The sequence below is a fragment of the Chaetodon trifascialis genome, chromosome 21 (assembly GCF_039877785.1).
Source record: "Chaetodon trifascialis isolate fChaTrf1 chromosome 21, fChaTrf1.hap1, whole genome shotgun sequence".
Classification (NCBI taxonomy): Eukaryota; Metazoa; Chordata; class Actinopteri; order Chaetodontiformes; family Chaetodontidae; genus Chaetodon; species Chaetodon trifascialis.
The window spans coordinates 1,809,345-1,835,770 of NC_092076.1; the positions used below are offsets into that span (position 1 = coordinate 1,809,345).

Consider the following 26,426-nt stretch of genomic DNA (forward strand, 5'->3'; position numbering starts at 1 on the left):
ATGTCAATGATGGTTGGTCTGAACCATGGTTTGGAAACTACAAAGCTCCTGCTTTCTCTCCTCTTCCCCCTCTTTCCTCTCAACCCTCCCTCTGCTTTCAATCCAGGGAGTTTGGGATGAGGAGATCCACATGTGATCTGTGTCTTCAGTGTGTACTTTTGACAGTGTGTACTGTGTTACTGCCTGTTTGTGTTTGGTTTGATGAGCAGCGTCTGTTGGGTTCAATGCTTTGTTTTGCTGATCAGAACAGGAGTTTGTCGAGTGCATAGGAATGTGTTTTGGTTGAAAAAAATCAGAAAGAGATTTCAATTTGTCAGTGATTCACTGGTGTGCATCCTCTTTCTGCTTCCCCTGAGAGGTAAGTAATGATATTTCCAGGTCTGAACGCTGTGCATGTATCTTCACAGGTGATCACGTAGGCAGGTAATGATGCACATTTTCACACCCTGTAAAACGACCAATGAAGATGCTTCTTCTTTATGTGATGTGTTATTGCCAGCACGGCTGAGCTGTAACTACTGCTATTATTCACCTGAGTTTCCCCTCAGAGATCCTAAACGTTTCATCTGTTGGAAATGTGCTTTTTAAAACGCTGATCAACACACCGACACGGCCAAGCCTTTGTCATCATGTTTCACCATTCATCCTGCAAATGAACAATTCTAAAAATGGATGGCAGCAGCTCTTTTCATCAGTTTGCTGCAGCCCTCTGTTTTGATCAGCCCCTGCGCTGTGAAAGAGTTTTTGTATTGATGTAAAACCGGAACAGTTTTTTTTACTGATAATACCTTTTAAAACTTGAAAATGGGTACACGTCCCCTCGCAGCCTCCTCTGCCTCTGGCTGGTTTATGCTTCACCCTCCTTCCTCCCATGGTTTCAGGACTCTCTGTACTCTGTACTGATGTTCAGCCCGTGCTGCGGTGTACAATGCCTTGCAGTCCAGATACAGAAAACTCCACCAACACAACATGACTTATCAGGGGGGTGGAGGGAAGTGTGCTCTGTAATCACACTGTTTGTGTGTGTTTGTCTGCATCTTATAAACGCTTGCATAAACAACTTGTGTGAGACTTTGCATGGCCTCCCTGCACAAGTGTGTAACAGAGAAGAGCTACATGGAAATGCAAACACTCACACACACTTCGTTCTTGCCCTCCTGCTGTCTTTTTAATAGATGGACAGATCAATGCAGTCTTTGGGGAAACATTTTGGAGCTTCTGTGTGCAGAGAGCCGTGGAGGAAACAGACTTTCTGTAAGAGCTGCTTTTTGAAACTGAATAAAAATGTAAAAATGATCGGCCCTTGACTTGATCCGTTCTCTATCTACCCGGCTTCTTTCCTAACATCCTAAAACCATTGTTCTGTGGGCAGCGTTGAAGTGGTGGTTCAGACTCGTAGCCTCATCTGACAGCAGACCTTTCACCACGATGGAGCGACGGCGGTGTGAGTGCCTTCTTATTTCCACCTTTTTCACGCAACATCCATTTTTTTCTCCACAGCTCGGCTGCACGCACTGACTGAACGCTGTGTTGATGTGCACGTGACTGATCTCATTTGATGACAAACCGAGATCATAACATCAGCTTTAAAGCAGCCCCAGCTGCCCCATGTTGTTTTGATTCACCCATTTCATCAGGCCAATCAGCTGATCAGGCGATGGCCAGTTCAAACCCGCTTGGACTGACTTGAAATCTTCTCCAAACTAAAAGAAAAGCAAAGGTTTGTAAATACGTCACTGGACTGACACCAGGGTAAATGTTCTCGATGATTAAGATGCTTTTTCACTGGTGGTAATTTCACTGTCCTGCACATGTAACTGTAAAACATTTAAACATTTACATTTGGTTGATTAACGAGCACATAAATAGTAGTTTCTGATTTTGAACTTGTTGGTTTTTGAGACTTATTTTTGACTTTCATACAATGGCTTTGACCTGATCACTGTCATCAAGCATGTGACTGTAACGCCTTCCTGTCCGACATGAATGCAGTGAAACTTGATGCCACTCTTTGGCCTATTGCACAAACAGATGCTCTTTTAAAGCAATGTCTTAACATCTCAGTGTGTATTCAGGCCTCTGTGACTAATGCTGTGTGTCCATGAGGAGGGCTGTTGTTACAATGCAGTCCTCTGTACACGCCAATACTGTCTGTGTTTGTGAGGAGCCACTGAGGCTGAAAATGGGGAGAGTATAGAAAGAGAGGAGGCGACGAAACAGAGCGGTGTGAGTCGAATGGGAATGAGGCAGAGACGGAGGAAGAAGGGCGGGAGTGAGAAAGTCAGCGAGGAGCAGAGAGAGGAAGCGAGAGGGAGTACGAGATTTAGAAACCAAAGGAACCGTGCCGCTCTTAGCCGTATCCCGTGGTCCATTAGCTCAGAGCTAATAGACAAAGACATGGAGCCCATCATTTAACGCTGTTACTCTGCATTAACCCTCATTGTGCTCTTTTGGGGAGGATGCCAGTGAACATGTATTATTTGTTTAGAATATTGACAGAAAGGGGTAAAAAATGGATGAAATTGTTAAATTGTAGATGATTGACTGCTGATTAAACTGAGCTCGCTCTGTTAATTTCCGTGCACCTCTTCCCGTCTACACATGGTCAGCCACCTGAGCTGAGCTGCTTAAACTGCCTTCTGTTTCTAGTCATGTCTTGTTCTTCCACATAATCCTCTCCTGCAGGGAAGACCGATTTTTCTCACTCAACACCTCTGAGCTCTGTGATATCTGCATTTTAAGACACAGCGCTCACTTTGTAAACTTGCGTGAGAGTCTGAGAAGAGAGAGAAACGAACGAGGTAGAAGAGGAGAGGAAGGCAGGTGGGGTGTTAGCAGGAGAAGAAGAACGAAGCGATAAGTCGCTGCAGTGTTATCAATACCTGCTGCCTCACCGCCCGCCACACTGAGCTGCTGTAATTTCCGAGACAATTCGCACTTTTGGTTTGTGTGTAGAGACACTCCGAGGGAGACTTAGTTTGTGTGTGTGTGTGTGTGTGTGTGTGTGTGTGTGTGTGTGTGTGTGTGTGTGTGTGTGTGTGTGTGTGTGTGTGTGTGTGTGAGAGTGACTTTGAGAGTGTGTGTTAATCTCTGAGACTCTGCAGCTGGTGCAGGAAGTGATCTTTACAGTTCAGGCTCGCTGAAGTTTGTACGCTTGGCAATACGCAGTTGTTAAATCTAACTTGATGAAACCCTTTGGTCCAAAACTTGACGTGACTTTAAAGTGACACATGGCCACGAAGTCAGAAATTTAATGTTGGAATTCAAATGCCACTGAATTCATTACAGTCTGAATTCTCTCTGTGAAATCTTTCAATTTGTGCAATTAAAAAACACCTAATATTAAAAAAACTACACAATAAAACAGAGAGCGAAGTAGAAACTGATGCATGTGGACTGAAACTGAAACTTACATTTATTTGTATATTCAAATAAGAAAAATGACAAACAACATGATGTAATCCTACGGCCCGCCGGTGGCGGGACGTTGGACTGGTTGTCTTCGAAACAGTCCCCCAGCTAGCTGGACAGGCAACAGACTGTTTGGATCCTTGAAGAGATGAGCTCTGAAGGTAACTGGCGTCCCCCCTTTGCGCCCTAAAGATGCCCCGCTGTCTTTCAGGTACGACTGCCAACCCACGGTACCACGTTCCCATCATGGTCTGAGCTTGAGGAGACGGACTGAAATGCACCTTAATCTCAGGTAAGAAGCTGTGAGCCGGGCACAGACGGGTTGACAATGGTGTGAGCTTCACTGTCTGTAAGCTTCACTGTGTTGTTGTGACCACCCAGTTCTGTCGCTGCTGTTTCAGATACCTCAGTCATGCTTGTTTCTGTTGTTGAACACGTGGTTGTGTTGTCCCACGCCGTCGGGCTTTGCTTGTGTTAGTTTCTGCCTCCGTGCTTAAAGCCAATAAGCTGTTAAAAGAGCTGATGAACCCAGGTTCACATTCTGCGTTCCTGAGTGATAAAAGCACAGTTATCGTGTCTTTCCACGGCAGGAAGGATCTCCTCTGCTTCACACACACACACACACACACACACACACACACACACACACACACACACACACACACACACACACACACACACACACACACACACTCCCCAGCTTGCTTGCTTATGCTGGTCATTGTAGTTGCTGGTGCGAATAGCTGCTTGCTGTGTAGCTGCAGCTGGACAGTTTAATGATTGAAGTGTTATTGATTGTTGATCTGTTGTCCTTAAGGAGCACTTGTCTGTGATTCGTTGTGCATAGCTGTTTGTGTGTCAGTCAGTGCTCGGGTCCAGCCCTTCACTGTTCACCTTATAAATGTAAAATCGTCCTCAAATATTGACATTTTACATGAACCCCCGCTTTGTGAGACAGCATGCACAGTTCAGTCACTAGTCCCTGATCCCAGGCTGGTGCCCTTAATCATTAATTCCTCTTCTAATAAATAATTTTGATTATCAATAACTATCACTGATATTTGCTCATAACCAAATGTGCCACTCCCAGAGCACGTTGAGTTCAGTAAACTTGATAATGAATTGTACTGACCTGCTGTCTGCTGCTCATCGACTGAAGCCTGCAGCTGACGAGTCATGCCTTTAATTCACACTGTGAAAAAAACAATCAACAGTTCAGCAGAGAAAAAGTCAGGAGAGACGGCCACAGCGACGCATCGTGACCCACAGCTGCCTGCTGAAGCTGGGGTTTTAAGCTGCAGTTCATGCATTGACCATTGGATTACATACTGTTGTTTAAGAAGAAGAAGAGAATCAGACGAACCCTGAACCAGCTTTCAGTTTATTCTCTGAAATGTGGCTCAGATCAAACAGGACATGAACACAGAAGCAGACAGGAAGGAGAGCGCTGGAGGACAATAGACGCATGGTGTGGGAGGCACACAGTGAGAAACCAGCAATCGAACTGCACATAAAAGATTTCTTACCGGAGCTGAGGAGGGACAATCCTCGACAGTCTTTCCTGGCATCTCTTCGTATCGTGTGGACTCTCCTGTTCCCTGCTGGTGCTTAATCACAGCTCTTTCTACGGCATTTAAAGTTATTAGGAGGGTGAAAATCACCTGCAGAGATCAGCAATAGCTGCTTCTTTTCTGTTCTTTTTATTTGCTCATATTACAGCCATTAATTCTGTTTTATTAACTTTGACAGCAGAAATCTCATACCCACCCATTTTTTTGTTTGTGATGGACATGCCTGTAAGTTTAGGAGACTTTACAGACGAGACTAACATAACCCCTCTGGCCCTGCACTCCCACTGCTACAAGGGCGTTCCTGTCAACAACAGGATGTGAAAACACTGATAAGTTTCTATAATTATATAAATAGTTCGACTGCACAGTTGAGAAAAATATACAACTATTTAGAAAATGCACAAGATGTAAAGGTATTGCACCAGATGAAATGGGTAATGTGAGCTTGTATTAGCACTGATAACAATTGAGACAGCTGAGAGGGTGATTGTGAAATTGGATGGGAGAGAGAGTATGAATACAGTGATTGGTGGAGCATGTTTCCGTGCCTCTTGAGTGCTCTTATACTCATAAGATTTGTTGCTTTTCCCTCAGTGTGAAACACTAAAATCTGTGTGGCGTATTTTACAAAAGGCATGACTTTGACTGATGCTGCTCTATTAAGTACGATCCTCCCGTTTGGAGAGATACTCGCACAAACTTTTAGCCTTTTTTGGCAGGTATTCCATTCCCTTCACATTCATCCATCTTCTTGTTTTGTTGCATTTCAGGGTGCCATTTGTCACTATGTGTTACGAAGGGGTAAAAGTAGTGCTGCATGCAATTGGCAAGGAGAATGGCCGAGATCAAAGCCAGACTGCTCGCTCTGGAGGAGCAGCCCCGACCAGACTGCAGCTGCGGAGACAAAGAGACGGATGCATAAGTTGCAGTAAGTAACGTTAGCATTTAATACTACATTGTGCAGTTTTTAGGCCGCCAAACCTTTATTATTCTTATTGCACTACGTTCCGAACGTTTGGTAATCATTCACGTTACATTTAACATTACAATGTATTTTGTATTTTAAAGGAAAAGGTGCGACGTCTGCACAATAGTGACGGAAACGACAGGCGATATGAACCTGAGCAGGGGTAAGTTAATAAAATACACAGGAAATATTCTGCAGAATGTAAGTAAATATAAACGTTGTGTGACGTGTTTGTACTTTTTGTGTTTCACAGACTAAACTCGCCCCACAACGAAGCGGTGACGTCATATTTGATGGCGACTTTAACTGGGAGTCCAGACATGGATGGTGTGGACAGCAGTCTTTTTATGTAAGTTTTTTTTTTTTTTAACCCCTTTCTGTTGTTTCTTGTTGTTGTTGTTGTTGTTGTTTTTACTGAAGCCTGTCTTAATTATTTCAAACAAATATATATTTTCTTCCATCGGCCTGTAAGACATATTATTATTATTATTATTATTATTATTATTATTATTATTATTATTATTATTATTATTATTATTGTTGTTGTTATATATTAGACGGTGCGGAGGAGCTTCAGGTATGCCCAGCCAGTTCTTTCAGTTCAGGCAGCAGCTGTGAAGATTTCAGCTCGCAGCAGACAAAGAAGGAAGCAGGTAAGAGTAACATGAATGCCGCTTTATTTTCACAACAATGTAAAAATGGGCTGAATTTTATTTATTAGCTACATTGTTTTTGACAAACATGGTCACATATGTTATCATGTGATTGTTTCTTAGCAGTACTAATATTATATTAACACCTGTATTTACAGCTGCTGGAAGCAAGAAGGAGTGTCCTAGCTCTCCCAACTCTGCCAGACACTGCAAGAGTGGCTGGAGAACGACCCAAAGTATGTGGCGACACACCGCAAGAGGCTTCGCATCGAGTCCCCTTCAAAGCGACAGGCACCAACTCAAGGCAAGGCAAGGCAAATTTATTTGTATAGCACAATTCATACACTAGGCAATTCAAAGTGCTTTACAGAAGCATAAAAATACATTAAAATCATGCATTTCAAAGAAAGAAAGAAAGAGATTAGAAGAGAATAGAAAAATAAAAATAAAATACAATTAAAGGAAAATTAAAAACAGAAGCCAGTAAAAGACAATAATTTAGCATTTAGAATGATTAAAATGATTAAAACCATTGAGCAAATACATTTACTTTAAATAAAAGCTGTAGCAAATAATAATGTTTTCAACCCTGATTTAAATGAGCTGACACTTGGTGCAGACCTCAGGTGTGCAGGGAGAATGTTCCACAGGTGAGGAGCATAATAACTGAAAGCTGCTTCACTTTGTCTGGTTCTCATTCTGGGGACACACAATAGACCTGATGACCTGAGGAGTCTGGATACTTCATATGGAGTTAATAAATCTAGAATATATTTTGCTCCTAGACCATTTAATGTTTTGTACAGTAAGATTTTAAAGTCTATTCTTTGACTCACAGGAAGCCAGTGTAGTGATCTGAGGACTGGTGTGATGTGGTCCATTTTTCTGGTCTTTGTCAGGACTCGTGCAGCAGCATTTTGAATCAGCTGTAGTTGCCTAATTGATTTTTTGTTTAGGCCAGTAAAGACTCCATTGCAATAGTCCAACCTACTGAAGATGAATGCATGAACAAGTTTTTCCTTGTCTTCTTTGGACAGACATCCCTTAATTCTGGTTATATTTTTCAGGTGGTAGTAGGCTGATTTGGTAACGAGCTTTAAATGGTTGTTAAAATTCAGGTCAGAATCAATAATTACACCAAGATTTCTGGCTTTATCTGTTGTTGTCAGTGACATGGAGTCAAGTTGAACACTGATCTTTGACCTTTCATTTTTGGGGCCAAATACAATCACTTCTGTCTTATCTGCATTAAGCTGAAGAAAATTCTGGCACATCCACTCATTGATTTGATGAATACACCCACTCAGTTAAAGTAAGGGACTGTAGTCATGTGATGACACAGAAATATAAAGTTGTGTATCATCTGTGTAACTCAGTATGACCCAGAGGCAGCAAAGAAGCATTTCCAGAGGCCTTAGACTTTTTTTCATGCACTATGGACCAGTGGCATGGCCCAACCCAGAGACTCTTATCAGTGAACCCCTCTGCACATTTCCTTTGCTTTTTTAGTTTTTTTCAGTCACTGATTTTATTTGGTTGATCCTTGTTGATGTGTGTTTGCCACGATTTCATTAAAGACATTTTCAAAATGTTTCTGTCAACTGTGTTCTTTGTGTTCTACTGTGTGGTAGTGTAGTTTTCAGAAGGTGGATAGTCAAATAAATGAATCATTAAAATAAAATATAAAATACATACATAGACACATACATACATATACATATGTAATAATTATATATTTTTTATTATATACATATGTATATTTTTTTGTAATTTATTTTTTATTTTTGTGGTGCCCAGATGACCAATAACAGCAGAGTTGCCATCCAATCGCATGATCACTCATGTGATTGGAGTTGCTATCCAATCACATGAGGGTTTCTTTTTAAAATGCCTGTGGAATCATCCAATGGTTGTTTGTGAAACCAGCAGGCTAGCCTGAGTAGATCAATGTCGGTAGCATTCATGTGCTAATTAGAGCTATTCTCACCTTCACGGAGGCACGAATAACCACGCCCCCTGCCGACGGAGGGTCCGTTTCCGTCAATTTTTGGAGCAGGTGAACTTCCCCGCAAACTGCTGTGAATTGCTGATAATCAGCGAACTTCGCGGTTTTTCATGCAGTGCTCACACGTACAGGTAATCAGGAGCTCTCAGGTGAGTCTACCTGAAAAACAAAAAGAGATAGCACCCCCCGACAAGACCTATAACAAAGCTAAACTGGGGTGTTAACAGATCAAGCCTCTAAGGTCGTTGTCATCGTTCTTATTCAACTGAACGCAGGTGCATATAATTGTTGCTGCGTGAAGCCCACAAACCTGGGTAAACAGGCTCATTGAATTCGTTGTGAAAGGTGTACAGGTGGGTCAGTGTGTTAGAGGAGACTCTGTAGAAGGACAGAGTGCCACCAGACCAGTCCAGATACACCCCAACTCGTCTGACACCAGTAGAGGGTATCAGCGCTTCCCATTTCTTGTTATCATGATATGCCTTAAGTTTGGATTCATCTGATCTTTTGCCAAAATTCCAAGATATGGAATTAGCGCCTAGCTCGGTCAGATCACCCTTTCCTTGTCTTTCAACTCCCTTGTATCCAGCAATCACATAAACAGAATCATTGGAGGTATTACTCCACTCTATCTCCCAGTAATGGCGCCCAGTTAACCCCTCTTTGCACAACACCTGAGGTTGGTGGTCAAACCTCTCTGGGTGATCAGGATATGACTGCCATGAACCATACGTTGCCTTCTTGTTTCCATCAGACAGAATGAGGTAGTAGTTCGCAGTGTTTGGGTCCAGGTTGAGATCAGTGGCATCTGAAGGAGAGACCAAAACAATACGTGATATTAATCATTCTGATGGTCAAACAGGTCATATATACAATATGTTTTTGACTCAAAAAAGGATGGGAAATGCTTACACCAGATCAGATTGTTGCTGTCTTTGATACTCTCCACAGGGGGGGGGTCAGGCTTTGTAAAGTCATCAGTGACCAGAATGACCTCCTTGTAATGATAGATGCTTGCTCCTGTGTACTTCTTATTATCAAAGGATGCTACCAGGAAGCGGAATCTGCGGTTGTTCTTCAGTGCTTTAGCAAGATTATGGACAATTTTGGCTTTTTCTCTCATTTTGGTGATCACGTCACTTGAGTAGTACCACAGGTCTTCTTTGGCATTTCCTTTTTTAGTTGAATCCAAGTAGCTGGTCATGGTATCAAGGCCGGGGTCAGCAGTCTCCAGAGAGGTGAAGACGAAGCACAGAGCATGATCTACACCTGGAGCAAGGACCTCTTTGTCCAGCTCTGACTGACTTTGGACGATTGTTATTCCCTTCATGGCATTGACGCAGGACCTGATGATGTTGATTTGTCTCTCTTTTTGATCCAGCCACTTGCTCAGCTCGTCATGACTGAAAGGTGACTTGTCTCTCTGGTCAAGGACTTGTTCCACTGAGCTCTCCTCTTCTTTACCTTCACGGATGAGGGGAAATTTCTTTGCCATGGTCTGCTGGAGGTTGTACTCATAGTCATCACGCAATTTTTCGAATTTGCTCAGCTTGTCTCGAATCTCTGGAAAATTCTTCACCACATTGTCAACCAGACAATCACGGCATCTCATTCTCATTTCCCTCAGATCTTGCAGAGCAGCTTTGGCCTTCCTCACCAGTCCAATGCTGATGTCTCCTGTCAGCCCAGAAGCTTCAGGGGCAAAAACATTTAATGGCGTCAGCCAGACCTTCAGTGGAACACTGCTGTCTCTGTTTTCTCCCAGTAGCTTTGGGAGGTCTACGTAGGTCTTCACTGCATCTTGAAATGTTGCAGGGTTGCTTTCAAGAATGAAGTCTCCGTAGAATTTGCAGGAGAATTTGTCAGTCAGGGCTTTCTCTTCTTCAGTGAGCTTGATGTCAACTTTCCCCGAAATAGAAAAAGAGGGGATCTTCTTTATCACAGCTTCCATGCTGCCCTGCATGTCCTCAACACTGGTGTTTTCTAGCTTCTCACTGTCAAACACAAAGAAGGCATTTGCCCCATAAAGGATGCCTGTGACCACATGTGTTGCCAAGCCCTTCTTGATGACATCCTTCTGTTGGGTGTTCATGGTTTGAAGGTCAATCACTGACAGCTCTTTGAAGTTGGTGGTAGCGTTGTACTGGCACGTCACTCTGCTCTGATTCTGGAATTGTTTCTGATCATTCAGGTACTTGGCAGATCCTGAAACCTCAATCAGTCCACCCACGAAACTGGCCTCCAGAGAAGCACCAACATCCAGCAGAGAAGACCTGGTTTCAATGGTGTCAGATGCAGTGATTTGAAAACAACTGAAGGGCTCAGGGACTTCACTTGTCTTCTGTTGCAGAGTGTCATTATCCCACAATTTGAAACCTACAGAAATTGGAAGCCGTCAATAATCTATTAAAGCAGGTCAATACTTCTGTGAATAATTATAATCATTTAGACTTTTTGCATGTTGCAGCTTCTTTTCCAGCCAGCAGCTAATATATTTATTGCTTCATTCATTTGACATCAACCTAATTATGATTGAAAACCAGACACAGTATAACCCTTTTGAGTTTGCTGCTGGTTGTAAGGGAAATTCTCCTTGTTGATCGTTGAGAGTTACTAATTCTCTGAAGAATTGCAGACTCGGTGTGATGAATCAGGTCTCTTTAATACATGCAGCATGGAGGGACAACTCATGCAGACTCACATGCACCTGGTGTTGGTAGATCCCCAATGCAATGACCATTTGAGAATTACACTGATCCTTTTTTAGGGTTTTATACTATATCATAAACCCCCTCAGACACAATTAATTGCACCCTAAATTGCCCCCTTATCCTGTTTCCCTCGGTATTAGTGAGTCATCTAATTCCTACATGGTTTATCATCATCCTTTGATGTCATATGCTGTCACTCAATTTTCTGTGAGTTGGAATTGGATACAGACATGAAAGTTAATGTATAACAACGTGGAAATACTTCACAAGAAAATTTCTTGAAGAAATACAACCATAATTGGCCTGATCATGCTGCGTAATCAACAGCCAAAAGTGAAAACCTTTAAAAGCTGGCACAGCCACACCATGAGTCCGGTCCTGGACTCAGCCCTGAAGTGGCTTTACTTTGCTCTTTGTGTGTGTGTGTGTGTGTGTGTGTGTGTGTGTGTGTGTGTGTGTGTGTGTGTGTGTGTGTGTGTGTGTGTGTGTGTTGTCAGCAGAGCTTAGGTCCACTCTCATGCAAGCGAGTCAGAGAACACAGGAGGATCATCATGATTGGAAACATTGCACACAAAATCAAAAATTACACCACAGCAATGTTTTCTACTTTGCTCATCTCTCTCCCTGCTTTTGTTCAGTGCTAAAATAATTGACAAATATGTGTTTTAATCCTCATTCAGAGTCACGATTCACAGGGCAGCTCTAATCTGGGGCTCTTACATGTCCATGGATATAATTCAATGTTCTTACTTATCGTAGGATAATATATCAGCCATCAATACATCAGCATCTCTAAAATGATTAACTATCAGCTGGTCAGCATTTACAGATTCTTTTTATAGTGTGTACGAATGTTAAATAAGTGAGATCATTCAATGTTGTGGCATTGTGAGAGCTGTAACAGGCAGATATATCTGGAAATACATTTCCAATGAGAGTGTAGTCTGAGAGCAGACTTACCTGGGATCAGTTCGTCTCTCCGAGCGTCATACAGCATTCCCAGGGTGAAAGGTCGACCCAGGGCAGCAACTTTCATGGTATTTGATTCCATTTCTCCAACCTGATGAGAACACCTGACCAAGCGGACTCGGTTCGATTGAGGAGCTGAAAGTCGCAACACTGATGCGTTTATCACTAGTTTCGGTTTTGCGTTCACACTGTGACTTCTCAAGTACAACAAACGTTCTGAGCAGCATCACGTGGTTGAAAGGGGCGCTCGTCGATTGGACAAAGTAGGAGGGGAAATCCCTCCCTCCCGGCCCGGAAAAAAACAGTGAACGCAACTGTTGCTGTAACGCTATCGTAGCTTGTCAGGGATTGATTCTGTTATTTTTCTAACTTTGACGATCTAACATGTAACAGCATATGAGCTCAGAGTTTAAGGACTGTGACTGTTGGTAGATGTGATTTGATTTTGTTTAAATATGCCAAATTGTGAGTGTATGGGTTATTGTTGTTCAGACAGTTGAGCTAAGCTAGTTAGCAACTGCTACTGTCAGCGGTCACTTGTTGCCAAAGCGACAGTAAACGTTCACGTAAGGACTAATGAGCTGTACACAGAGATGCAGAATCAGGCTATATTATAAATACAGATGAGATACGTTGTATTTTAGCATGCGTATGCACTGCGTATAGCGTCACTACGTACATTTGGTCCTGTGTTTGGTCCGGTGAGCTTTCACACTGCATACGAACCGAGACCCACGTTTTCAGGCGGACCAGAGTTCGGAAGAGCTTTCACACCTGCCCAAACGAAGCGGACTATCCGAGGAAACGAACTCTGGTCCGTTTAAAGCGGACCAAACAGCTCTGGTGTGAAAGCGACCTAGTGACCACAGTCTTCAGTATTACATTTACATGGTGGAAAGCAGCGGTCCCCAACCACCGGGCCACGGACCGGGCCATTTGGTGCCGGGCCACACAGAGACACTGAACAATGACATAAAAATGTGGTGGCTAATGTTAAAATACATGTGGAAAAAACAAACATTACCTTCATCTGTGTTATTACGATACTCTGAAGAAGCAAAGTTCTACAGTTTCCAAAGAAGATTCTCTAAGTTCTATTATTGTAGTGCTGCATGCAGTGAAATATACTAATTTGTCATAAATGATGAACGTTATAATATTTATTTGTCAACTTCTGAATCTGGAGTAAATAAAGTAGGACACAGCAGTAAACTCAGATCTCCACTTTATTGAAAGTTCTGCTGAAGAAGAGAGTGAATCCAACAGGTGTTTCGCTGTCAAACACATCTGACATTGTTTCAGGTCCACAAACATCATCTTTGTGCTGAACATCCAACAAAATGGTGTTAACAGTGACTCTCTCCTCAGAGCAGGAATTACAGACTGAGTCATTCATGAATCATTGCTTAAACCCAGGTCAGGATTAAGGTACAGACTTGAGAAAAACAAATAAGATTCTTCTTGTATTCTGAAAAGGTAACTTTTGAAAATACCACCCAAAGAACTTTAGTCACCTTATGTCCCAAAATAATCAACACCATAATTTCAACAAAACCAGTCCATCTTTTGTTACACGAGCAACGAGTTTCAATTTCAGCCAACTAGTGTTGACGTGAAATTATGTATTGATATAAGCTCGATATGTTGAAGTGTCAAGAATTAGAACAGAGAGTTACAATTAAAAAATACCCCATGCACCAAACAATGACAGTTTAAAGTGATTGTGAAGCTGTGAAGCACAAACCAGTTTGAAAAGAATGCTGTGCATGAAATCACCATTAACTAATAAAGAGGAAAGGTTTTTAAGTTTGTTAAATCATTAAAAGTCATTAAAAAGATGGCCATTGAACCTCAGGTCAGCTCCAATCAAACAGAACTAATTTATTCCTCTGATACTCTTAAAAGTCTTTTATAAATGCTGCATGAAGAAAAAAAAAAAAGAAAATGCCAAATTAAACAATATGCACTTTAACTACCCCATGTCCTAAAATGATCATCGTGATAAATTCAACATTGTTACATGAGCTTTGAGTTTGTGCATCAATATAAGTTCTGTGTCTTTAAGTTTCAGAAATTAGAGCCGTGAAAACTGATTGTGAATCTGTGAAGCACAAACCACTTTGAGAAGAAGGCTGTGCACAGAATCAACATGAACTAACACACAGGAAATTCTGCAGAGTCACTTTATTACACCATGAGCTATCTTGGTCCCTCTGGGCTTGAATACATTTTTTTATTTGGGAAGGATACATGTTCAAGCTAAACTGGGGTGTTAACAGATCAAGACTCGAAGGTCTTTGTCATTGCACTTATTCAACTGGACACAGGTGCATATAATTGTTGCTGCGTGAAGCCCAAAAACCTGGGTAAACAGGTTCACTGAATTTGTTGTGAAAGGTGTACAGGTGGCTCAGTGTGTTAGAGGAGACTCTGTAGAAGGACAGAGTGCCACCAGACCAGTCCAGATACACCCCAACTCGTCTGACACCAGTAGAGGGTATCGACCCTTCCCATATCTTACCATTATGCCATGCCTTAACTTTGGATTCATCTGTTCTTTTGCCAAAGCTCCATGATATGGAATTAGCGCCTAGCTCGGTCATATTACCCGTTCCTTTTCTTTCAACTCCCTTGTATCCAGCAATCACGTAAACAGAATCATTGGAGGTATTACTCCACTCTATCTCCCAGTAATGGCGCCCAGTTAACCCCTCTTTGCACAACACCTGAGGTTGTGTGTCAAACCTCTCTTCATGATCAGGATATGACTGCCGTGAACCATACGTTGCCTTCTTGTTTCCGTCAGACAGTGTGAGGTTGTAGTTTGCAGTGTTTGGGTCCAGGTTGAGATCAGTGGCATCTGAAGGAGAGACCAAAACAAGACGCGATATTAATCATTCTGATGGTCAAACAGGTCATTTATACAACATGTTTTTGTCTCAAAAAAGGATGGGAAATGCTTACACCAGATCAGATCGTTGCTGTCTTTGATGCTCTCCACAGGGGGGGGGTCAGGCTTTGTAAAGTCATCAGTGACCAGTTCCCCCTTCTTGTAATGATAGATGCTTGCTCCTGCGTGCTTCTTATTATCAAAGGATGCAACCAGGAAGCGGAATCTGCAGTTGTTCTTCAGTGCTTCAGCAAGTTCATGGACAATTTTGGCTTTTTCTCTCATTTTGGTGATCACATCACTTGAGTAGTACCACAGGTCTTCTTTGGCATTTCCTTTATTAGTTGAATCCAAGTAGCTGGCCATGGCATCAAGGCCGGGGTCAGCAGTCTCCAGAGAGGTGAAGACGAAGCACAGAGCATGATCTACACCTGGAGCAAGGACCTCTTTGTCCAGCTCTGACTGACTTTGGACGATTGTTACTCCCTCCATGGTGTTGACGCAGGACCTGATGATGTTGATTTGTCTCTCTTTTTGATCCAGCCACTTGCTCAGCTCGTCATGACTGAAAGGTGACTTGTCTCTCTGGTCAAGGACTTGTTCCACTGAGCTCTCCTCTTCTTTACCTTCACGGATGAGGGGAAATTTCTTTGCCATGGTCTGCTGGAGGCTGTACTCATAGTCATCACACAATTTTTCGAATTTGCTCAGCTCGTCTTGAATCTCTGGAAAATTCTTCACCACATTGTCGACCAGACAATCGTGGCATCTCATTCTTATTTCCCTCAAATCTTGCAGAGCAGCCTTGGCCTTCCTCACCAGTCCAACACTGATTTCTCCTGTCAGCTCAGAAGCTTCAGGAGCAAAAACATTTAATGGCATCAGCCAGACCTTCAGTGGAACACTGCTGTCTCCGTTCTCTCCCAGTAGCTTTGGGAGGTCTACGTAGGTCTTCACTGCATCTTGAAATGTTGCAGGGTTGCTTTCAAGAATGAAGTCTCCGTAGAATTTGCAGGAGAATTTGTCAGTCAGGGCTTTCTCCTCTTCAGTGAGCTTGATGTCAACTTTCCCCGAAATAGAGAAAGAGGGGATCTTCTTTATCACAGCTTCCATGCTGCCCTGCATGTCCTCAACACTGGTGTTTTCTAGCTTCTCACTGTCAAACACAAAGATGGCATTTGCCCCATAAACGATGCCTGTGACCACATGTGTTGCCAAGCCCTTCTTGATGACATCCTTCTGTTGGGTGTTCATGGCTTGAAGGTCAATCACTGACAGCTCTTTGAAGTTGGTGGTAGCGTTGTACTGGCACGTCACTCTGCTCTGATTCTGGAATTGTTTCTTATCATTAAGATACTTGGCAGATCCTGAAACCTCAATCAGTCCACCCATGAAACTGGCCTCCAGAGAAGCACCAACATCCAGCAGAGAAGACCTGGATTCAATGGTGTCAGATGCAGTGATTTGAAAAGAACTGAAGGGCTTAGTGGCTTCACTTGTCTTCTGTTGCAGAGTGTCATTATCCCACAATTTCAAACCTACAGAAATTAGAAGCCGTCAATAATCTATTAAAGCAAGTCAATACTTTTTGTGAATAATTATAATCATTTAGATTTCTGCATGTTGCAGCTTCTTTTCCAGCCAGCAGCTAATATATTTATTGCTTCATTCATGTGTGTGTGTGTGTGTGTGTGTGTGTGTGTGTGTGTGTGTGTGTGTGTGTGTGTGTGTGTATGTGCGCATGTGTGCGTGTGTGTATGCATGTAGTTGAGGGTGGGTGCTTGTACATATGGAGGGTGGGAGGGATGGGTTTTTATTGTTGCTTTATTTTGATTTCTATTGTTTTTAAATCCTGTGAAGCACTTTGTGTTACATTTTAATATGTATGAAAAGTGCTATATAAATAAAGTTTGATTGATGATTGATTGATTGATTGATTTGACATCAACCTAGTTAGGGTTCAAAACCTGACAGGGTATAACCCTATTGAGTTTGCTGATGGTTTATCATCATCGTTTGTTGTCATATGCCGTTACTCAATTTGCTGTGAGCTGGAATGACATACAGACATGAAACTTAATGTATAACAACATGCAAATGCTCCACAAGAAATACAACCGCAATCACAATCATGCTGCGTAATTAACAGCCAAAAGTGACAGTACTGTTTGCTGTGTGTGTGTGTGTGTGTGTGTGTGTGTGTGTGTGTGTGTGTGTGTGTGTGTGTGTGTGTGTGTGTGTGTGTGTGTGTGTGTGTGTGTGTGTGTGTTGTCAGCAGAGCTTAGGTCCACTCTCATGCAAGCGAGTCAGAGAACACAGGAGGATCATCATGGTTGGAAACATTGCACACAAAATCAAAAATTACACCACAGCAATGTTTTCTACTTTGCTAATCTCTCTCCTTGCTTTTGTTCAGTGCTAAAATAACTGACAAATATGTGTTTTAATCCTCATTCAGAGTCACGATTCACAGGGCAGCTCTAATCTGGGGCTCTTACATGTCCGTGGATATAATTCAATGTTCTTATTTATCGTAGGATAATATATCAGCCATCAATACATCAGAATCTCTAAAATTATTTACTATCAACTGGTCAGCATTTACAAATAATTTTTATGGTGTGTATGAATGTTAAAACAGGTGAGATCATTCAATGTTGTGGCTTTGTGAGAGCTGTGACAGGCAGATATATCTAGAAATACATTTCTAATGAGAGTGTAGTCTGAGAGCAGACTTACCTGGGATCAGTTCGTCTCTCCGAGCATCATACAGCATTCCCAGGGTGAAAGGTCGACCCAGGGCAGCAACTTTCATGGTATTTGATTCCATTTCTCCAATCTGATGAGAAATGTCGATTCAGTGACCACACAGTCTTCAGTATTGCATCTACATGGTCTAAAGCAGCAGTCCCCAACCATCGGGCCATTTGATACTGGGCCACACAGAGACACTGAACAAAAAATATTTTATTGCTCATCAGAGTCTGAAAGAAGTTTTATTTTGAAAATTAGGTGCATCCGCCTGTGCCTCTGTACACATGTCAAACCGCTGTCTCGGTCACAGGATACAGCAGTAAAAAAGTAAGCCCACAAGCTAGCAAAAATGTGTAAAAAACAAACATTTTTGGATGTGCGTAAAATGTGGCGACAGGCTCGCAAATGAGGCAATGAAGCTTTCTGGTTGAAGAGAAACAAGCACAGGGCTCGCACTAATTACAACGACATTCAGCATAATGGTGAGTTGTATTTTTAACTAGACAAATTCCCCTCGGCGGGAAATTTGGAGAGTGATACAGTGCGCAAACACTGGGCCGTGTGGCAAACACCGGGCCGTGTGGCTGACAGTGTCCCATACTAAAAACAGAACACGGAGCTGACATTAGCATGTCAAATAACACATTGAAATGGTCTCAAACACCCTTAGAATGCCTTCACCAATCATTTTAGCCAAGGTTAGCATTAGCATGCTAACATTAGCATGTCAAATAACACATTAAAAACATCTGAACCATCATTACAATGCCTTTAACATTAATTTTAACCAAAGTTAGCATTTTAGCATTAGCATGCTAACATTAGCATGTTAGCACAACAACCCGACATCAACAGGTTTACCTCCACGCACCAACAAGTTCATAGGACCTCATGTTAGCATTAGCATGTTAGCATTGTGGCTAATGCTAACAGGCCAACATCACTCATTACATGACCAACACATACAACTCACCAGTAGGTAGCTTGGCTGTGGCTGGTTAGCATGTCACTACAGAGCTTAATGGACAACTGATCATTTGACTGAGCTGCACAGCTGCAGTTAAAGCTACATATGTGTGTGTATGGGAGAGGCACTCAGGCTCAGAGGTTGCCACGGCAACTTCAGATCAGGCCACCGGTCACCATGGTGACGAGCCACGTTGGCTCTGAGAGTTTGAGAAACGTCTGAATTTGGCCTCTGCGCACCCTCCGAACAAACGCTTCTCACGCTGACATCGAAAGTCCTATTGCTGAAATTTCTTCACCATGAGAGCCACAAGGCTTTGCTGTACAAGCTGATCACTTTCTTTTTTCTTTTTTCTGGGCTCAAAAATACAGATTTTACAGCGAGTTAAAAAATGGCTGGCTTCTGTCTCTTCTGTTTTTCATTTGTATTGGACCTTATGGGCGAGGTCAGAGGCGCTCTCTTCGCTCAGGGGCTGAGAACTCAAAAACCGTAAGTCCTATCGCTTAGCCAGGCACATCATGAGAATCAGCGCAAGTGGCACTACGACTCTGGAAATTTTCACGTGCGTAGAGCGAAATTTGTGCTTTATAGGAGCGTGGAAAGACGAAAGTTTCAGACAATTTCAGAGCTTCTCTCCACTCTGGCAGTTAATCCCCTCCACTCTAGCGCGAACATTCCATGCAATACACACCCATTATAAACTCACAATTTCTCCCAGAACGCTCACGGTCATTGAACGGCGACTGCTCAAAAACTATATGACCTATCAAAACGAGAATTAATACACCAATAGACGAGACTTGTGTCTACGTTTTAAAGTTGGAACGACATCTCTAGGTGAAAGTATGCTGGAGCAGTAGCCCTTTGAAAAAGGGGGAGATTTTATTGCATTTTTCGGCTTGTCCCATTCATTTCTTATGGGAATTTTTCGTGCGTTTTTCGGGTCTTACAATGCAAAAAACGCACGAAGAGCCATCGATTCCCGATCGAGCTCCACGTTTTGATATATAATTCGCCTGGGTGCTCTCAGAACTGTAGGACTAGTAGCGAACCGAAAAAAGTACAGAAGAAGAAGAAGAAGAAGCGCACAGAAGAACAATAGTGTTCAGTGCTCAGCACTGTATCACTAATTATTTGTTTTCATTTGTTTCTATGCCCGTCCAGCAAATTATTGCTTAAGTGAAACCGGCCCGTGGTGCAAGAAAAGTTGGGGATCACTGGTCTAAAGCAGCAGGTGTTGACAGTCAGAAAAACTGGGAGTCAACTCTCCTCCTTCACACAAACAGATGGAAAGACAAAGATCAGAGACAGAAAGACTGACGTTTACTGTGCTTAGAAAGGCAGTATTTCCGTGGAAACACTAGTCTGACATTGACACTTTAACACAGACTGGAGGTCAGTAAAAGTCTAAGCATATATTGTCTTTGTCTTTGTCTCCCTCTGCCTCTGCGCCCACTTTGTCCTCACCTGGTGAAGTTGTGGAGATCAGCTGAGTTGTGTGTCAGTCTTCTTGACTTCCAGCTGGAGCGGCGGTGGTCTGATGCTCTGGTCTGCTCCAGGATTGCTTATATCCTGTCAGATCCTCTCCTCTTCTGACTCCTCCCATGACATACCTCCAGACATGACAACAGGCATTTCTTAATATAACAGGCCCAAACCTGTTCTAATGACTGAAGTGAAGTGACATGAAGAAAACATGTTCGCTCTGGCAATAGTAAAACCGCAAACAGATTTTACATCTATAACTCAATTCAATTCAATTCAATTCAATTCACTATACCTTTATTAGTCCCGCAAAGGGAAATTCCAATTTACAGCAGCATCAGTAATAGATAGATAGATAGATAGATAGATAGATAGATAGATAGATAGATAGATAGATAGATAGATAGATAGATAGATAGATAGATAGATAGATAGAGTAAAAACAATAAGTATATACAAAAGAGTGTAATAAAAATAAACATTATCTTAAATTATAAATTGTATTTGCAGACTGTTATGTACAGGCTGGATTGCACAGATTATTGCTCCAATTATTGCTCAGATTATTATAACAGTACAGATGAGACTTCGCAGTTAAGCAGCTTTCATGATGTAAACTCACAATTATAACTCTAACATGATGTAAAGCCACTTTCTAAAGTCCGTATAAGTTTGTAGAATAACAGTATATGTTTGTCTTTGTTTGATGATGATTTAGCCTCTGGGGGTAATGTTTAGGGGCTTCCAGTGTGGCCAGTGTATTTCCTGATAAAGGATATCCAGGTGAAGATTTCATCTTCCAGCATTGATTGTCAGTCTCTATAAACAGGTATCTGCACATGAATGCAAGTAAATTAATAAAAAGGTTAACAGGATAGCCGATGGGTTCAGAGATTACATTTGACATTTGGACCAATGTATTTGGACTCTGTTGCTCTCCACATGGATTATTTACCTGAATGCAACTAAAACCTGCTCAAACGTGATTGGTCAACACTACTCTGACTACAAACAGACACCAGATTGCTTCCAATACCAAAATCTTTCACTTGTCACTCTGTTCAGGTCATCTTAAAAGTGGTTTTTGACATTTTCTGTCACTTTTTGTGAGAACACTGTTTGCATAACAGGTTGCTTTTAGCATTTGGAAAAGAAAAATCTGACCAAACAATTTTTCCAGTGAGGACATTCTGGATCATGACAGTTTTGTATAAATCATACTTTTACAAGGTTTTAATACTCCCTGATAGCAATGAGGCATTCTCCAAAATGTATGGCCGCTATCAGGAAATCAGTTCTCAATCTCCATTGTGAAAAAACTAGTTTACAGGACTGCAAAGCTCTGGTGAATGTAATGCTCGACGGGAACCGCAAAGTAGTTGACAAGTTAAACCACTGGTCAGTGCTCTGTTCAGTCGTCAATAAGAAAATAGGAATACAGCCAGTGTAATAAGCTCCTGAAGGATTGAAGTAATGTGAAATTAGGGGCCGTTTAAACTGGAGAATTTGTGATATCCTACTTGATATATGCGGCAAAAAATTCCATTTAATTCAATTAAAGAAATAAATCTAAATCTAATCTGATCAAGTTGCTCATTGGGCCGTAATCAATGATGGAAGATGCTGGAAGCCCTCAAACGTTACCCCCAGAGGCTAAATCATTGTCAAACAAAGACAACCATATGAACTCTCTAAACTTTGTGAGTCCTCCACACTCAGAATCCACTTGAACGCCAAACAAAGTACAAACTGTTATTTTCCCATGACCTTAAAAGGAACTTGCAGTGGTTAGCAGAAATTTTCCAACAGAAATGAAGACACACTTCGAGGGAAATACGATCAGAAAGACCGTCCCTCTCGCGGCATTTTTGTGCTCCAAACGCTTGAATAAGTTTCATGGTTTTGCAGATTTTAAGTAAACATTAAAACCACATACAGGTTTCTCACATAGAACAAACAGCAACAGAATTGTTCGCTTTCAATAACCTGAACGGTGCAGAAGTTACATCAACGGTTTCCAACAGATATTAAGATAAAGTGACTGAGAACTATGACCGCGCCATGATCGTGGGATTTGTGTTTGACAAACACTTGACTGGGTTCCAGGCTTTGACACTTTCTGATGAAACACTGTAAGGGAAATTCTCCTTGCTGATCGTTGAGAGCTGCTAATCCTCTGAAGAATTACAGAATGTCTTAAAGTTTATACTGTCCAGAAACAAAAGGACGACTGTTTGTCACATACACCTGGTGTTGGTAAATCATTCCCCTGAGGAAGGGCCACAAAAACATGAGACTGATTCCTGGTATTAGTGAGTCATCTAATTCCTACATGGTTTATCATCATGGTCATAACTCCAAACGATGAAGGAAGCAAGTCTTCCAAGGAGGTTCAGGCTAATAAATAAGGAACTTTAAGCGGTGACATTAAAGGGACGGTTATGGCTTCCATGAAACACTCCTACAGTGTATTGTTTTTGTGTTCATTTTCATTGCTCTGCTCATGATACATCGCTGTCTGTACCTGTAGAAGTCTGAACTTCCTGCTGTGGAAAGTTCATAAAGCAGTTATTCGCTGCTGTCTGAACATCGATGTCTGCGTTACCTGTGAAACCTTGACCATTGAGTGATTTTCGTTCTCGTCTGACATTACAGTTTCATCAGAGTCTTACCAAGACGCCATTTGTTCATCTCAGTAACACTGCTAAATCCAACCTATTTTATCACAGCATGATGCTGAAATCATAACTGATGCCTTTGTGTTGTCCAGACTTTATGATTGTAAGGCTGCTGTCTTGGTAGGTGTTCAGCAGCTTGTTCAGCATGAATCTTTACAAACACGAACAAATCTGATCATGTAAATGTTTCTGGCCTCTCTTTACTGCTTATCAGAGCACACTAAGCTTCTTTGGATGTTATTGTGCACTGTTATACAGTCTGATGGCTGTGAGCAGGAAAGACCTGCGGCAGCTCCTTCCTGCACTGGGGATGTAAAAGTCTGGTGCTGAAGGAGCTGCTCGGGGTCCTCACAGTGTGGTGCAGGGGGTGGGGGGAGTTGTCCATGATGGATGTCAGCTTGGCTAACATCCTTCTGTCCGCCACCCCCTCGATGGAGTCCAGTGGGCAGCCCAGGACAGAGCTGCTCTCTTCACCAGTTTGTTCAGTCTCCTCCTGTCTCTGTCCGTGCTGCCCCCTCCCCAGCACACTATGGCATAAAACACTGCAGAGGCCACCACAGTGCCATAGAAAGTCTGTTGTAGAGCCCTGCACACCTCCTCCTCAGCAGGTGTAGGCGACTCTGGCCCTTCCTGTACAGGTCCACCATGTCAATGACCGAGCCCTGGATGTTCATGTGTGAGGGGACGGTTTCCTTCGGAAATCAATGACCATCTCCCTGGTCTTGCCGGTGTTTAGGATCACCACGTGGTTCTGCTGACACCAGTCCATGAAGTCTGTGATCACCCCCCTGTAGTCCTGCTCATTGTCCTCTGACACACAGCCAACAATGGCACTGTCATCAGAGAATTTCTGCAGATGACAGAGGGTGGAGTTGTACATGGAGCCGAGGTGTAGAGGGCGAAAGGGAACGGCGACAGCACTGTTCCCTGGGGGGCCCCTGTGGTGCTGACTACCACGTCTGACACACAGCTGTGTAGCCTCACATATGCGGTCTGTCAGTGAGGTAGTCGCTGGTCCACGCAGCCACCTCTATTTCCCCCCCGCAGCATTGACGGCTGAATGGTGTTGAAAGCACTGGAGAAGTCAAAAAACATGACTCTCAGTGCTCCTGGGGGTCTCCAGGTGAGACAGGGCCCGGTGTGTTATTTATTAGTCTAAACCTCCCTGGAGGACTTGCTTCTGTCATCATTAAGGGTTTGGAGTTATGACCATTTAAATGGACCACGTACTGACATTCTATTCAGACTTTTAACATTTTAGAAATGTACTTTATGTCATCTGATAGTTGTCATGTTGGGTTTACGTGATGAAAACTACTTCAACATCTATTAAACTCAGTGACCAGAATAAAATCATTTCATTTCTGAGTACACAGATGCTTATCTCTGTCCTCTTACATCATAGTTGTAATGTTTGTGGTTTTACTGTTGTGGGAATTAAATGATTCACTATTCCCAGGAATCAGCCTCAAGGTTTTGTGGCCCTACCAACACCAGGTGTATGTGACAAACACTTGTCCTGTTGTTGCCGGACAGTATAAAAGTCAAGACATGGTGGAGATCTAGAGAGAACACTCTACATGAGTCTTCCCTCCATGCTGCATGTATTAAAGAGACCTGATTCATCACACCAAGTTGTTATGATTCCGGAGAATCAGTACTATTGCTGGACCCATGTACGGAAGTATTTCTGTGCCATCTGAGTTTGAATATGAATTTCTAAGATTTAATTATTTCAGCATCAAAATCAAACTTTGAATTTTAAAAACCAAATTTCTAGCACTGATTTTTTTTTTTTTTTGCCTCTGAATTTTTTGTTTTTTGTTTGAATTTTATTTTGTTGAAATAAATTCAGTGTAAAAAAAAACCCAAAAACAATCGTCTCAAAATATTCAGTTTTTAAAAATTCAAAGAAATTCATTACCCCAAAAAATTCAGTGTAAAAAAATTCACCGTCAAAAGACTCAACATCCGGGTCACCAGGGACAAGCAATCGATCCCTGTCTCAATTCAGCCAACGTCCAGCCAATCATGACGACTGACAGTACATTAAACCGTGATATTGTTAACTGGTGACACAGTGTTTCCCACAGGCTTTTAGGAGGCGGGGGGATTTTAACACTGTACAATTACTGCGATATAGCGCATTTACAGTTTATTAGCGGTCTGTCTGTGTGTATGTGTGCGGTGCGACCGCACGCAAGAGAGACGGCAGGTGGAGGCGCTGACTGGCAGAGATGATAGATGGTGAAACGCAGTTTATTTATTTATTTTTTTTCTGTTGGGAAACACTGGGTGACAGCATATCGCGGTTGCTCTAAGTCAGTGATGGCAGCTGTTGACAAACAGCTACAAGCAACAAACCAGTCTATACCCACCAGTCCTCCCATTAGCTGGTCTACTCCCCTTGCTTTACCTGCATTGGGCTCAGCCTGCTTACCAGAAACTGCGTTCATCAGCTCCTCTTTGACTCAACCAGCCCGAACCGTGGGTGTTGATACTCGGACCTGACGTCTTGGACCTCCCCGTTTGGTTTTGGTCTGGCAAGCTCGGTCGGTTGAGAACTCTATGCTGTGACGTGGGGCCGCTCCGGTAGCTCACCTGATAGAGCCGGTAACACCAGGGCTTCATGCAGTGGCCCAGATTCGAGTTCGTTCTCACTTAACAGGACAATATTTTTAGGCTATAGGCTGATTATCTACTGCATTATTATTTCATTCCATAGATTTTTGTTTTTATTTTATGTTTGTACTGTTGAAAATAGATTATTTTAGGCATAATCAAGCATGTTGAAAAAGCCTGAGTCTGAATTTGTGTCTTTACCTATTGAGGGATATTATTTTATTGTATAACTTGTATAAAATCATTGTGTAATCCATAAAGAGGAGGCATACCTTAAGTGTCCTCTTTTTTGGAATTCAAAATATGGTCACCTTAATTAAAGTCCGTTAACATTTAGCTGTTTAACATAATCTTTGCGCTGCTGGTTTGTAATACCCTTCTTACTATTTCTTTATTGTTTGTGATGTCAGGGCAGTCATGGTGATGATATTTTGCAATCAGCCCGTCGCTTACTACAGTTACTGAGTTTGTCTGGTCAACAAGGTGCAGCCAGTGGTGGCGTCACAACTCAGCATATAAGGTTTAGTATTTAACTTTAATTCATGTACATAATTTTACTTATACATTGTAGATGTATTGATGATTAATAAATGTTTTTGGATAGAATCCTGCAGAGAACAGAGACAGACAGCATCACTTTAAACGGAAATGACCAGGTAAAAAGAAGTTTATTTTAAATGAAGCCCTATGTATACACATTTTGACACTCTGTTGATTTGTACAGGCAAAATCAAAGCAATGAT

General features: G+C 42.2%; 2 protein-coding genes across 2 annotated transcripts; both read right to left on the reverse strand.

Annotated features, from left to right (window-relative positions):
• Positions 1 to 8,864: 8,864 nt before the first annotated feature.
• On the reverse strand, positions 8,865 to 12,410 carry LOC139349809 (stonustoxin subunit beta-like). Its single transcript, XM_070990804.1, has 3 exons — positions 12,279 to 12,410; positions 9,520 to 10,983; positions 8,865 to 9,415 (listed from the first exon to the last, which is right to left on the reverse strand). The coding sequence occupies exons 1-3, from the start codon at positions 12,367 to 12,369 to the stop codon at positions 8,865 to 8,867; spliced, it is 2,106 nt and encodes a 701-aa protein (XP_070846905.1). The 5' UTR covers positions 12,370 to 12,410.
• A 1,086-nt stretch (positions 12,411 to 13,496) lies between these two features.
• LOC139349812 (neoverrucotoxin subunit alpha-like) lies at positions 13,497 to 18,010 on the reverse strand. Its single transcript, XM_070990808.1, has 3 exons — positions 17,917 to 18,010; positions 15,252 to 16,715; positions 13,497 to 15,147 (listed from the first exon to the last, which is right to left on the reverse strand). The coding sequence occupies exons 1-3, from the start codon at positions 18,005 to 18,007 to the stop codon at positions 14,597 to 14,599; spliced, it is 2,106 nt and encodes a 701-aa protein (XP_070846909.1). The 5' UTR covers positions 18,008 to 18,010; the 3' UTR covers positions 13,497 to 14,596.
• Positions 18,011 to 26,426: the final 8,416 nt, after the last annotated feature.

Coding starts and splice junctions, on each gene's coding strand:
- LOC139349809 (XM_070990804.1), bottom strand. CDS start 12,369: ATGGAATCAAATACCATGAAAGTTGCTGCCCTGGGTCGACCTTTCACC. Junction 10,984..12,278: donor GAGAGACGAACTGATCCCAG/GTAAGTCTGCTC, acceptor CAATTTCTGTAG/GTTTCAAATTGTGGGATAAT. Junction 9,416..9,519: donor CAGCAACAATCTGATCTGGT/GTAAGCATTTCC, acceptor TCTCTCCTTCAG/ATGCCACTGATCTCAACCTG.
- LOC139349812 (XM_070990808.1), bottom strand. CDS start 18,007: ATGGAATCAAATACCATGAAAGTTGCTGCCCTGGGTCGACCTTTCACC. Junction 16,716..17,916: donor GAGAGACGAACTGATCCCAG/GTAAGTCTGCTC, acceptor TAATTTCTGTAG/GTTTGAAATTGTGGGATAAT. Junction 15,148..15,251: donor CAGCAACGATCTGATCTGGT/GTAAGCATTTCC, acceptor TCTCTCCTTCAG/ATGCCACTGATCTCAACCTG.